Source organism: Rhincodon typus, chromosome 11, assembly GCF_021869965.1.
Source record: "Rhincodon typus isolate 14 chromosome 11, sRhiTyp1.1, whole genome shotgun sequence".
In the NCBI taxonomy this organism is placed as follows: Eukaryota; Metazoa; Chordata; class Chondrichthyes; order Orectolobiformes; family Rhincodontidae; genus Rhincodon; species Rhincodon typus.
In genome coordinates this window covers 31,604,431-31,618,637 of record NC_063342.1, presented here as the reverse complement: position 1 = coordinate 31,618,637, position 14,207 = coordinate 31,604,431, and the positions used below count along the sequence as shown (strand labels likewise).

At 39.2% G+C, this 14,207-nt stretch overlaps 1 protein-coding gene across 2 annotated transcripts in view; it reads left to right on the top strand.

Annotated features, from left to right (window-relative positions):
* LOC109928691 (cell surface A33 antigen) overlaps positions 1-14,207 on the top strand; it is a 34,445-nt gene that overhangs the window by 15,317 nt on the left and 4,921 nt on the right. For both annotated transcript variants that reach the window (XM_020528643.2, XM_048603258.1), the window contains exons 2-6: positions 930-1,096; positions 6,255-6,468; positions 8,180-8,344; positions 10,263-10,379; positions 11,542-11,668. In XM_020528643.2, coding sequence (XP_020384232.2) covers positions 930-1,096; positions 6,255-6,468; positions 8,180-8,344; positions 10,263-10,379; positions 11,542-11,668 — 790 coding nt within the window. The remainder of the gene's footprint in view (positions 1-929; positions 1,097-6,254; positions 6,469-8,179; positions 8,345-10,262; positions 10,380-11,541; positions 11,669-14,207) is intronic.

The following is a 14,207-nucleotide window of genomic DNA, read 5'->3' as shown; positions in this document are numbered from 1 at the left end:
AACAATGTGAAAAATTGCCCAGATATGTACTGCACACTTAAAGTAGGACAAATCTAACTTGGCCAATTACCATTCCATCAGTCTACTCTCGACCATCAGTAAAATGATGAAGGTGTCATCAACAATGTTACCAAGCAGCACCTGCTCAGCAATAACCTGGTCGCTGATGCCCAGTTTGGGTTCTGCCAGGGCCACTCAGCTCCTGATCTCATTACTGCTTTGGATGAAACGTGGACAAAAGAAGTGAATTCAAGAAGTGAGGTGAGAGTGACAGCCTTGATACTGAGACTATATGTTTGACCAAATGTAGTATCAAGGCTGTGAATATTCATTTAACAATAGAACGGAAGTGGAGTTAGGGCCACTATCAGATTAGTCATAAATTTTATTGAATGCCAGAGCTGGCAAGATAGGCTTAATAATCTTCTCTGCTCCTATTTCTTATGATCTTGTGGATAATGATTGTTATACAGGCCCACATCAAATTAAAAGGAACCTGTCGTTTTGGTGCTGTCTTTGCTTTACGAGGTGGTCTGTAATTTAATCTAATTTCCAAATATCTCTTATAAATGCACATTACATAAAATAAACTCATCCAATTCATCGTTCAGCCCATCACTTACCATCACTTTTACCTCAGCTTCCACTCTGTCCTTTAAGCCTTCCCTTTTTCAATAACTTGGCTGGGAATTATTAGCTGTAGCAGGGGAGTTTTTAAAGAGGCTATTTCCTTATGGAGATCATGTCACTTCTTCACCTTGATATGGTATTCATTTGTCTTGTGTCTGGGTAATATTAATTGAAGGAAGTATTTGTATTATATTTGAGCCAGATTTTTAAAAATCTAATTGTAGAAAATAGCACATGATGTGGTAGAGGTTAACTTGGAACTAATAAGGTCTATGATTTCACTTTGCTTGAATTTACAGTGCTAACAGCCACAGATGCAGTCAACGTTGTTGTCAACTCCAAAAACATAGAAATTGGTAGAGGTGATGAGCTGGTTATCAGTTGTCAATACAGTCTAAATATTCCAGCAAGGAATCTCCTTAACGTAGAATGGTATAAACTCCCAGATGATCCAGAAGAAGGACTGGTAAGTGTACCTTCAGCATCCCAACATTTAATCGCTGTACCATTGCTAGCTGTGCCTTCACGCCTAGGTCCCTAAGTTCTGGAATTGTCTCTCTGCCTTTCTACTCCACTTTCTGCATTTAAAACTCACCTTAAAGCCTAGTATTTTTACCAAATCTTTGGTCGTCTGACTGATTACCTCCCTTATGAAATTGGTATTAACTTTTCTTTTGGACTTTTATAAAACAAATGTTTTATTACATTAAAACCATTTTATAAATATAAGTTACTGCTTTTGAAATTGGCAAGTAATGCTTTTGAAATTTAAATTATTGCCATCATAATAATTAATTCTGACAAATACTGAACAAACGAATTAAAGCAAGTGAGCTGAATTAGCGTAGATGATAGTCATAATTTAGGCTCAGCAAAATGGCACTTCATTCGGTTCATAATGTCAGTGCAAATGCTTGGGTAGTAGACAGTGTTAAGTGTGCACCATCTCCCAGGAGATTGTGAGACCAGAAGTGACAATGGGGGGGAGTCTCCTAAGCTTTTGAGCATGACTAACCACACACAAGGCAGCAATTGGATATGACAGTAACCTAGTCAGTGAAGGGGACAAGTACCAATGAGGATCAATATCCACAGAAACAGATGCAGAGTCCTTATTAGGATGGCAGAGGAGAGAAGCAAATGGCAGGAAGACAACTAAGTTCATACTTTCAGCATTGAGCTGTCTGGAAATGCCAGAGACTCAGTGTGGCAGAATACTGTGTGCCTATCTTGAGATTTTTGCTCTTACTGAGAAGACCTAAGACCTTGCAGCACTACTTGCTGTGCATCAGTAGCTGTTGAAGTCATTGTTGCCTTGAAAGTTTTCACAACAGGCTCATTCCAAGAAACTTTGCTGGCATTGCTCAATTAAAGCATTCCATTCAATCTCATGTATGTTATGAATTCCAGGAAGAGCATTAATTTCTAAAAATATGTTAAAATTCCTGTTATTAACTGAAAGAACTGTGCCGCAAAAGTTGTTCATTACACAGTAAAAAAAACTAACAGCAAGTCCTACTGAGCTAACTCTTTATATTTTGTAAACCTTTATTATTCAAACCCTAAAACCTTAACCATAAAAAAATTAATTTTCAATTCCATACAAAATTTTCTATATATTTTCTAGGATTTCAAGGGTTCTTGCAGATCTCCTGGAACTAAACCAAGGCCTGCCACAGCTCTCAGGAATTCAGTTGGATTGTTCTCCATTTCCAATCTGGCACTTAGATTTCCAGAGCTTAATTTCTCTGTGACAATTCCATTGCTAATTTCTTTTTGTAGCCATATCAGGCAGATCTGACAGTTTTAATTCCTTTAGTCTTTTTGTTCCAAGCTTAGTTACTCCAAATCAGGTGCACCTCATTCCTAATAACCCCTCTGTTCACTGTTTTGACTGTTGGCAGATGTAACATTGCCTTCTCACAGCTTTTCAAGTGTAATTCTAACAACTTTCTCTCTTAGACACTCGTGATCTCACTCCCTTACCATCTGAGGTGCAATATCAACAAGTCCAAATGACTGTCTTCCTGTAATCTATTTCCATGGCAATATGGCATAACTGGTAATGTCCAAGATAGAGATTTCAAGATGGTCCTTTGATCTGACATTAGATCAACACTAAGAATTTCCTTGATTTACCTTTAGCCTTTCAACCTTTCTTTGATCTGTGACCCAAGTTAAATAATTTAAACCCATTTATGAACACAATTGTATATATCTTGTCTCCACCTGAAAGATCAGGAAGAAGTTGCCCATTATCGGTGTTTTTACATGAGTATACTGGAAGCTGCATATATTAATATAGAGGGTGCTGTTCTTTGCAAACAGAATGTGTACATGCAATGCACCTATTTCAACTCCACAAAATAGATGACAGCCATTCATTGCATTATTGGTCAGGACATTGCCCTGAAAATTTACGGTCAATCTGCCTGGTTTGAAATCTAAACAAAACCTGGCAGTTCACAGTCAACCATCCTTAACAGCTGCATTTTCCATGGCAATGCCTCTATCAATCAGAGTCCACTTGTCAGCCAATTAGCATTCTCCTCTCATATAGTATAAGTGGTGTTTTCCCCTTTTTTATTGGTGTTCTTAAATTGTCTTGATGAGTTTCTTGTATATATTCCGTCTGTTAGGTATCAAAGATTTTCTCCTTTTAAATTTCTTAATCATTAAATAGAGTCATAGAATTATACAGTATGGAAACAGACCCTTCGATCCAACTCGTCCATGCTGACCAGATATCCTAAACTGATCCAGTCGCATTTGCCAGCATCCCTCTAAACCCTTCCTATTCTTGTACGTATCTAAATTCCTTTTAAATGATGTAATCGTACCAGCTTCCACCACCTCCTCTGGCAGCTCATTCCACACATGCACCACCCTCTGCATGAAAAAGTTGCCCCTCAGGTCCCTTTCAAATCTTTCCCCTCATACCTTAAACCTATGCCCTCTAGTTTTGGACTCCCCCACCCTGGGAAAAAGACCTTGTCTATTTGCGCTATCCATGCCCCTTATGATCTTATAAACCTGTATAACGTTACCCCTCTGTCTCCACACTCTAGGAAAAATAGCCCCTGCCTATTCAGCCTCTCCCTATAACGGAAACCCTCCAAGCCTGACAACATCCTTGTAAATCTTTTCTGAACCCTTTCAAGTTAAACATCTTTCATACAGCAGGTAGACCAGAATTGAATGCAGTATTCCAAAAGTGGCCTAACCAATGTCCTGTACAGCCGCAACATGACCTCCCAACTCAATGCACTGACCAATGAAGGCAAGAGTACCAAACACTGCCTTCACCACTCTGTCTACCTGCACCCCTAGGTCCCTTTGTTTGGCAACACTCCCCAGGGCCCGACCATTAACTGTATAAGTTCAGAGGAAGGGTCACCGGACCCGAAACGTTAACTCTGATTTTTTCTTCACGGATGCCGCCAGACCTGCTGAGTTTTTCCAGCAACTTCTGTTTTTGTTCCTGATTTACAGCATCTGCAGTTCTTTTGGTTTTTATTTAGTAATTAACTATATAAGTCCTGCCCTGATCTGCCTTACCAAACTGCAGCACCTCACATTTATCAAAATTAAACTCCAGTTACCACTCCTCAGCCCATTGGCCCATCTGATCAAGGTCCCTTTGTAATCTTAGATAACCCTCTTCATTCTCCATTACACCACCAATTTTGGTGTCATCTGCAAACTTACTAACCATACCTCCTATAACCCACATCCAAATCATTTATAAAAATGACAAAAAACAGTGGGCCCAGCTCCGATCCTTGTGGCACACTGCTGCTCACAGGCCTCCAGTCCGAAAAACAACTTTCCACCATCATTCTCTGTCTCTTACCTTCAAGTCAATTGTGTATCTAATTGGCTAGCTCCCCCTGGATTCCATGTGATCTAACCTTACTAACCACTCCACCATGCAGAACCTTGTTGAAATTTTTTTTATTCATTAACAGGTTGAGGGCATCGCTGGCTAGGCAGCATTTATTGCCCATCCCTAATTTCCCAGAGGGCAGTTAAGAGTCAACCACATTGTTGTGGGTCTGGAGTCACATGTAGGCCAGACCGGATGAGGATGGCAATTTCCTTCCCTAAAGGACATTAGTGAACCAGATGGGGTTTTCCAACAATCAACAATGGATTCACGGTCATCATTAGATTCTTAATTCGAGATATTTATTGAATTCAAATTCCATCATCTGCTGTGGTGGGATTCAAACCTGGATCCCCAGAACATTATCTGGGTCTCTGGATTAACAGTCCAGTGATAATACCACTAGGCCATCACTTCTCCCTGAATGCCTTGCTGAAGCCCATATAGACAATGTCTACCATTATGCCTTCATCAATCTTCTTCATCACTTCTTCAAAAAACTCTATCAAGTTAGTGAATCATGATTTCGCATGCACAGACCCTCCCCAATCGGTCCTTGCCTTTGCAAATGCATGTAAATCCTGTCTCTCAGAATCTCCTCCAACAACTTACCTACCACTGATATCAGGCTCACCAGTCTATCGTTCCCTGGCTTTTCCTTGCCAACTTTCTGAAATAATGGCACCACATTAGCCAACTTCCAGGCTTACAGCACCTCACCCATGGCTATTGATGATACAAATATCTCAGCAAAGGACCCAGCAATCTCTTCCCTAGCTTCACACAAAGTTCTGGGATACACTTGATCAGGTCCAGGGGACTTATCCACCTTTTATGTGTTTTAAGACATCCAGCATCTCTCCTTCTGTAACATAGACATTTTTCAAGATATCACTATTTATTCCCCAAGTTCTCTGGCTTGCATATCTTTCTCCATAGTAAATACTGATGCGAAATACTCATTTAGTATCTCAACCATCTGCTGTGGCTCCATACCTAGGTGGCCTGGTTAATCTTTAAGGGACCTTATTGTCTCCCTGGTTACTCTTTTTCTCTTAATGTATTTGTAGAATCTCTTTGGATTCTCCTCAACACTGTTTGCTCTCTTTGCCCTCCTGATTTCCCTCTAATGTATACTCCTACTACCTTTAAACTCCTCTAGGAATTCACTTGATCCCAGCTCTCTATACCTGACAAGAGCCTCCTTCTTTTACTTGACCTGAGCCTCAATTTCTCTGGTTATTCAGCATTCTCTACTCCTGCTAGCCTTGCGTTTCGCACTAACAGGAACATACTGTCTCTGTACTCTCGTTATCTCATTTTTCAAGGCCATCCACTTTCCAACTGTCTTGTTACCTGTGAGTAGCCTCTCCCTGTCAACTTGAAAGTCCTTGCCTAATACTGTTAAAATTGGCCTTACTCTAATTTAGAACTTTAACTTTTAGATCAGGTCTATCCTTTTCCATAACTATTTTGGTTTCAGTCAGAATATACAATTGGTGTTTGAGAAACAATAGTTAGAAGGGAGTAAGAGTGCAACAGGAGACCTAATTCAATACACTGGGAATAATACTGCAATACTGCATGCTTGATGATCATTCTAGGATTGTTTATTTCAAAAAAAACGATTACTGAAAAAGGTTTTGAGAAAACAGTCCTCCGAAAACCTGAAGCTTTAATGAGCAGGAAACATATAACTGGCATTTGAGTTTGCTGATTTTAATCTTTTTTTATATAGACTGATGTAGTCCAATTCTTTCATGGTGGATACTATAAAGCTGGAAAGATGTATGAGGGCAGAGCAAATTTCACAGGAAATGTTGACATGGATGATTGCTCAATTAAGATCACGAATTCACTTATGACAGACAGTGGAACCTATGAGGTTGAAGTTAAAACTCCTTTGGACATGGAAGGCGAACGGAAAGGCACAGTAGAAGTGACTGTACTGGGTAAGGATACTTACAAATAAGCAGAAACAGTTTGTTGTTAGTAGTGTTTTTAGCATTTATGTGTACACAGTTCTAGTCACTGAATAAAAGAAAGATTAATTAATGATGTATTCTATAGCTATGAATCTCAGCCCAGTTCCTCCATGTAGATCTGGGAGAGTTGCAAGGTTCCATACACACATTTCTTAACTATACAGGGATTGGTCAGACAACACTGAAATACCTTCTATAGTTTTGGTTGTCTTGTATAATGAAAGATGTACTGTTCTTGCATTGGAAGCCGTTACAAGAATATTCACTAGGATCCCATTCAGTGGGTTGTAAAGGGTTGTCTTATCAGGAAAGGTTGTACAAGTTGCATTTGTGCTCACTGGGAGTTTAGATAAATAAGAGATGAATATCTTGTTTTGTAACTAATTGCCAGGTTCTTGATTCTGCAAAATACATCTAACTTCAATATTTTATTCTTTACAAGTTGTGTATGAGTAAGATTTTAATTGATAGAACATTTAAAATATTCAATACTGTCTTAATGACAATAATGAAAACTAATATTTTCTGCATTGATAGATTACATGTATTACTAAGTGGTTGTTTCATCTGGTTTGAGAATCTAGAACATGAGTGTAGCCTCTGGATGGTGGGGGTGGGAGGGAGGAACATGGGTGCTGAATCACTTTTGAAGACGAATAGAAATTTCTTCACTCAAAGGATTTCTACCATGAGTGGGCAGATGTTCTGGTTTTCAGTATATTTAAGGCTGAAAGAGACAGAGAGAGAGGTTTTTTGGTCTCCACAGGGAATCAAGGAATGTTTGAAGCAGACAGGAAACTGGAGTTAAGGTTAACAATCAGCCACAATCGTACTGAGTCGCAGAGCAGGTTCTAGGGGCCCATATTGTCTACTCCTGCTCCTGCATCTTATGTTCTATTTTTACTCAGACTGGTACTAATGAGCAACATTACTGTTCGCTCATCTCCCACAAACTAATACAATTGCCATCCAATACCTGATGTTGCATGTTTTAAAATTAAAGTTTAATAATCTGGATATTAAACAATAACTAAATGCAGTTTTGTTGTTGAACTTCCCTGCATATTATGTACAAAACCTCATTAATGCAAGAGTATCAAAAATAACAAAATCACCTTGTTTCTATGTGATTGAAATTAACTTATTAGGTCCATACATAACTTAAAATGAGTGTACAAATCCCTCATTGGCTCAATGCTTCCCATCTTAGTAACCTCCTCTAGCGATCCTAAGATTCCTGTGCTCATCCAACTCTGGCATTTTGTGCTTCCCCAGTTTGTTTGCTGAATAATTGGTGTTTGTGCCATCAGATATCTGTCCCACAAGCACATGAATGTTCTTGCTAAACATCTTTCTGTTGGACTCATTTATGCAGACTTCCTCAGTCTCTTTCTCTCTTTTCCATAAGAATGCTTCCTTGACTCAAGCTTTTGATTCACCTGACTTATTGCCTCAGTGTGAAGTTTAGTTTGACTAACATTTCTGTGATTTGTTTTGCGATATTTTACATGTTACAGATGTTATAAAAATGAAAATTGTAATGCAATATACCCCTGAAATTTAAAACTATTTCACATCTACAATATTATGATTTATTAAATTCTTTTTCATGGCAGCTGCTTTGAGAGATAAAATGAAGAAATAACCCTGAATAATCTGTCCTGACTTTGATTTGCAGTCCCTCCATCACCACCAGTTTGTACAATTAAAGGAAAAGCTGAATATGGACAAACTGTTAAACTGACTTGTCACTCTGCAGAAGGATCTCCAAAACCAACCTATTCTTGGCAGAGTTTCAATGGAATGAATCAGCCAAGACAGTTACCCCAAATGTCTTCTCAAGGTTAGTATTTACTGTAAATTATGTTTAATCTTGAATGTTAAAGAAAAAAATCTGTCATGGGATGTGTCTATCATGGACAAATTCAGCATTTGTTCATATTCATAACTGCCTTTTTAAACTGAATTGTAGGCTGGTAGAGAGCAGTCAAGAGTCAACAACATTGGTTTTGGGTCTGGAGTCACATGTAGGTAAAACTATTAAGGATGGTAGATTTTCTTCTCTCAAGAACATTAATGAACCAGCTAGGTTATGATGGCAATGATAGTTTCATGACTATCGTAAAACTGGCCTTAATTCCGGATGTTTAAGTTCCACCAGTTGTTGTGGTAGGATTCAAATCTATGTTCCTAGAGCATTAGTCTGAGCTTTTGGATTATGATTCAAGTAACATTACCATTGTATCACCGTTTCTCATATTTGTGTGTATTATCAATATGTCAAAATGACTACTCCTGTTCACCAGATGTTAACTTTTGAATTTTATTTATTACCATGTTTTAATTGTAGGAGTTATCTTTGCTAGTTATAATCTGCCTGTTGGCATTGTACATTAGATCAGTTTAGCGACAACAGTACCTCGTGTTCATCCATCTTCATCTGTCATGAACATTTTAGTCTTTTGGTTTTTTTCATTGGGATTTAAATCATTAACTTTTTATTAAACTGTTCTTTATAGTGACAGCCAATACTAAATTGTAGCCTTTATACCTATAAGCCAATTATGTTAAACATAATGGAGTACAGGTAACATGTTTACTGCAGTCAATAACCTACGTACAAACTGTGCACAAAACGGTACTCGAAATTGTGCTTGTTTTGAAATGTGCCTTTATGTTTCTGCTCAAACCTATGTGCATAGTGCCAAATAGACAATCTTTCCTGAACCAGTACAACTGGACAACTTTTTAGAATGTACTTTTCTAAAGTATGTTTACTCTTTTTAAAGAAAAGGCTGCATGTATTTGTATCTGGTAATTTGATACAGTCTGATCTAATACAGTTTTAAATGGATTTTTCACAAGATAAGCATTTTTAATCTCAGTCCATCATCTGGGTAACTTGATTTTAAATAACTGACTTTTGAAAAATGATTATACAGACCAGTTGGAACAAGTTGATGTATAGTAGCCTGTTTCTTAGTCAGTTAGGAGAAAATGTACACAAAAGGTATAAAAAAGTGTTGTTGCACCAGTTTCATTTTAAGAGTCCTGGAGGCCAGCAAACAATCACAATTACCAGAAAGTCTCAATGGCAATTCATTTCCTAGAATGGCTAGTTTTGTGGATGATTGGCTTTTTCAACTTGTGGATGCTGGAAATTGAAACAAAACTTGTTACTGATGGAGAAAGTCAGCAGGTCTGTCAGCATCTGTACAGAGAAGGCAGAGTTAACATTTCCAACTGAAGAACGGTCACTGGATTCAACATGTTAACTCTACTCTCTCTCCATGTATGTTGTAATTATTATTTGCTGCTACCCCATCCTTTGTGACCATAAGGCTTTGGATGAAGTAAATAAAGAAAAGCCATTTCCAGTTTCTGAAAGTTTGATAACCACTGCAGTTAGATTTGAGGTAATTGGCAGGAGAACCAGAGGCAGTGTGAGGAATTGCTGTATCAAATTGTGATCTGGAATGTAATGTGTGAAATGTTCTTTTTTAAGAAAGGAGTCATGGATTTTGTTTGGAGGAGGCAGTGGTTGGGAAAGAGAGACCCGAATTGTAAATCCTTGCAGTGTTTCATTTGTTCATCTAACTGAAAATTGTCAAAACTCTTCAAACATGGTGAATTTATTTTTTGGGACTCACTAATTACTGCAATACCTTTTAGTAACTTGTGGTTTAAGTTCAGTGGGAACTCAACATAGGCTCCCCGAATATATTATATTTCTTAAAACTAATTCTTACATTTTCTCTCAGAACCAGATGGATTATTGCTAAAAAATCTTTCAGCTGAAACATCTGGCTACTTCGTATGCACCTCAAGAAATAAGATCAAAGCAGTCTCTTGTAATATAACCTTAGCGGTAATGCCTCGTAAGTATCTTAGCTAAAATCAGCCAATCTAATTTGATTTACTTTTGATCGTTATGCATATGCTGTGAACTTTCCATAGTATAATTAATTAAGACATTTATTGTATTTGTGTTTTAGAATCATGCAGTATAGAATATTGAGTTTGCACTGACAAAAACTACTTTAAATGGACACTAGTCTGACTTTCCATCACTTTGTCCAAAGCCTTGAAGGTTATGACATTTTGAGTGTTCATCCAAGCACTTTTTAAATGTTGTGACATTTCCAGCCTCAGCTTCCTTCCTCGGCAGGGCATTCCAGATCCCTTATCCCATACATGAGGAAAAGCTTTTCCTCAAATTCACTTTAAAACTCCTGTCCTTCACCTTAAAATTATACCTCCTTTCTAAATAAACTATTGGGTTGAATTACTTGCCATACTAAATAAACATATTTTACTGCATCAGCACCCTGACTTGGAAATATATCACCATTCCTTCATTTTTGCTGGGTCAAAATTTTGGAATTCCCTGCTGAACAACATTGTGGACCTATGTGCAGCACATGGACTGCAGTGGTTCAAGAAAATGGCTCACCACCACCTTCTCAAGAGCAACTGGTGATAAATGATAAATGTTGACCAGCCAGCAATGCTCACATCACACAAATGAATTTAAAAAAATTACATAGCCCTACTACTACACCCAGGTTTCCTTTATATCCTTACTGTGGAAATGTGAATCATATGAGCTTTGGAACTTTGTATCTAGCAATCCTTAAGAGCCCAGCTCGCTCTCATTCTTGGAGGACAGTTTAAAGAGCAGCTGTACAAAACCTGGCATTTTCACCATTCTTCTGAGCCTTTGGGAGACTCTGACTCTGTCCACTGTAAGCACTGAGCCTCCAACCATAATACCTTACATTATTGCCACAGTAACACAATCAGGGCCTCCCTTTTATCTTTAACCATACCAGTCTGATTGTCGAGGAGACTTCAGTACACAGTACCTGAAACACTGTGTTTTACTTGAGATTGAAGACCATTCTAAAGCCTCTCAACCTTACAAACTGCGTAAATGTAACAAGAAGGGGTGTTTACATTTTTTCGTAAAAGTAACTTGTATAAAGCTTTTAATGTAAAATGATACTCCATGTTTGAAGCTTTGTTTTCCCAACTTGTTAGCTTCAATGAACCTTGGCTTTTATGGTGGAATTATCGGAGGTGCAATTGCTGTCATCGTAATCCTTGGTATCATTATTTACTGTTGCTGTTGCCGTGATGAAAAGGCACCCAAAGATTATGAAATGGGGTGAGTAGAAAATGCAATAGATAATGGAAACACACCTTGTTTTTGAAATAGTGACATGGAACTTTGAACATTTGCCTGGACATTTAGATGAAATCTCAGTTTAACATCATATAGAGAATGGGACAACCAAATTACATGCACATTTGGGTACACTTTGGGGAAATGGTAACAGCACGAGAAATACAACCTGTCTGAATTTAAATGTGAGGCAGTAAATGGCCAAGTTGTTTCTGATTGACTGTGCTATCACTAAGCCATGCCAAGCCCCTTCCCGGCATTGTTGCGGCTGCTCCTTTGATTGTTCAGGTCACCATTCAATTTTAAACCAGCAAATTACATTTGAGCTATGCTCTTGGCTGCATGTGTTGCTAGCCTGTCATTTGCTGTCCTTAATCCAAAGTGTTTTCCTCTTGCAACAGAATTGTCCTCAATGTTGTTAGCAGTCTGCCTTTTTCACTTTCATCACTGACTTTCTGTGAAAGGGAACAAAGTAATGTAAAACAGGATACAAAAACAGGAATTACTGGAGCAACTCAGCAGGTCTGACAGCATCTATGGGAAGAAAGCAGAGTTAACGTTTCATCAGGCTCTTCATCAGTCACCAAACTCTAAATGCTAACTCTTTTTGCTTTATTCATTTGTGGGATGTGGGCGTCGCTGGCTGGCCAGCATTTCTTGCCCATCCCTAGTTGCCCTTGAGAAGGTGGTGGTGAGCTGCCGTTTTGAACCGCTGCAGTCCTCCTGCTGTGGGTTGACCTACACTGCTATTAGGGAGGGAATTCCAGAATTTTGACCCAGCGATAGAGAAGGAACAGCAATATATTTCCAAGTCAGGATGGTGAGGGGGGGAACCTGGAGGTGGCTGTGTTCCCATATATCTGCTGCCCTTGTCCTTCTAGATGGAAGTGGTCGTGGGTTTGTAAGATGCTGTCTGAGGATCTTTGGTGAATTTCTGCAGTGCATCTTGTAGATAGTACACACTGCTGCTACTAAGTGTAGGCGGTGGAGGGAGTCAATGCTTGTAGATGTAGTGCCAATCAAGTGGGCTGTTTTGTCCTGGACGGTGTCAAGCTTCTTGAGTGTTGTTGGGGCTGCACTCATCCAGGCAAGTGGGGAGTATTCCATCACACTCCTGACTGTGCCTTGTAGATGGCGGACAGGCTTGAGGAGTCAGGAGGTGAGTTATTCGCCACAGTATTCCCAGCTTCAGGCCTGCTCTTGTAGCCACTCTGTTAATGTGGTGAGTCCAGTTGAGTTTCTAGTCAATGGTAACCTCCAGGATGTTGGTAGTGGGGTTTCAGTGATGGTAAAACCATTGAACATCAAGGGGCGGTGGTTAGATTGTCTCTTATTGGTGGTGGTCATAGTCTGGCATTTGTGTGGCGTGAATGTCACTTGCCACTTGTCAGCCCAAGCCTGGATATCGTCCAGATCTTGTTGCATGTGAACATGGACTGCTTCAGTATCTGAGGAGTCGTAATGGTGCTGAACATTGTGCAATCATCGGTGAACATACCCACATCTGACCTTATGATGGACAGAAGGTCATTGATGAAGCAGCTGAAGATGTTTGGGCCTAGGACACTACCCTGAGGTTTTCTTCCCAAAGATACTGGCAGACCTGCTCAGGGAAAGATTGCTAACTGGATACAAAATTGGCATGGCAGTAGGAGACAGAGGGTGGTGGTGGAGGGTTGTTTCCCGGAACAGAGGCCTGTGACCAGCAGTGTTCCACAGGGATCAATGCTGGGTCCACTATTGTTTGTCATTTATATACGTGATTTGGATGAGAATTTGAGAAGCATGGTTAGTATGTTTGCTGATGACACCAAAATTGGTGGTGTAGTGGACAGTGAGTGTTATTTAAGACTACAAAGAGATCTTGATCAATTGAGGGGGCATAGATAAGGTGAATGACAAGAGTCTCTTCTGTAGGGTAGGGGAGTTTAAAACTAGGGGACATATTTTTTAAGGTGAGACGAGAAAGATTTAACAAGGATGAGGGGCAACTTGTTTTACACAAAGTGGTTTGTGTGTAGAATGAACTGCCAGAGAAAGCAGGTATAGTTAGAAAGTTTAAAAGACAATTGTATAAGTTCATGAATAGAAGGTTTGGAGGGATATGGGCCAAGCACAGGCAGGTAGGATTAGTTTAGTTTGGGAACAAAGACAACATCAACTGGTTGGACTGAATGGTCTGTTTCCATGGCATATGACTCTAATTGGGCCAACGGGCTGAGGAATGGCAGATGGAGTTCAATGTGAATAAATGCGAGGTGTTGCATTTTGGTAAGATGAGCAAGGGCAGGACTTATACAGTTAATGGTAGGATCCTGGTGAATGTTGTTGAACAGAAAGACATAGGAGTTTAGGTACATAGTTCTTTGAAATTTGCATCACAGGTAAACAGGGTGGTAAAGAAAAAGGCATTTAGCATGCTTGCCTTCATTGCTCAGACCACTGAATATAAAGAAGTTGGTACATCATGTTGCAGTTGTACAGAACATTGGTGAGGCCCCTTTGAGTACTGTGTACAGTT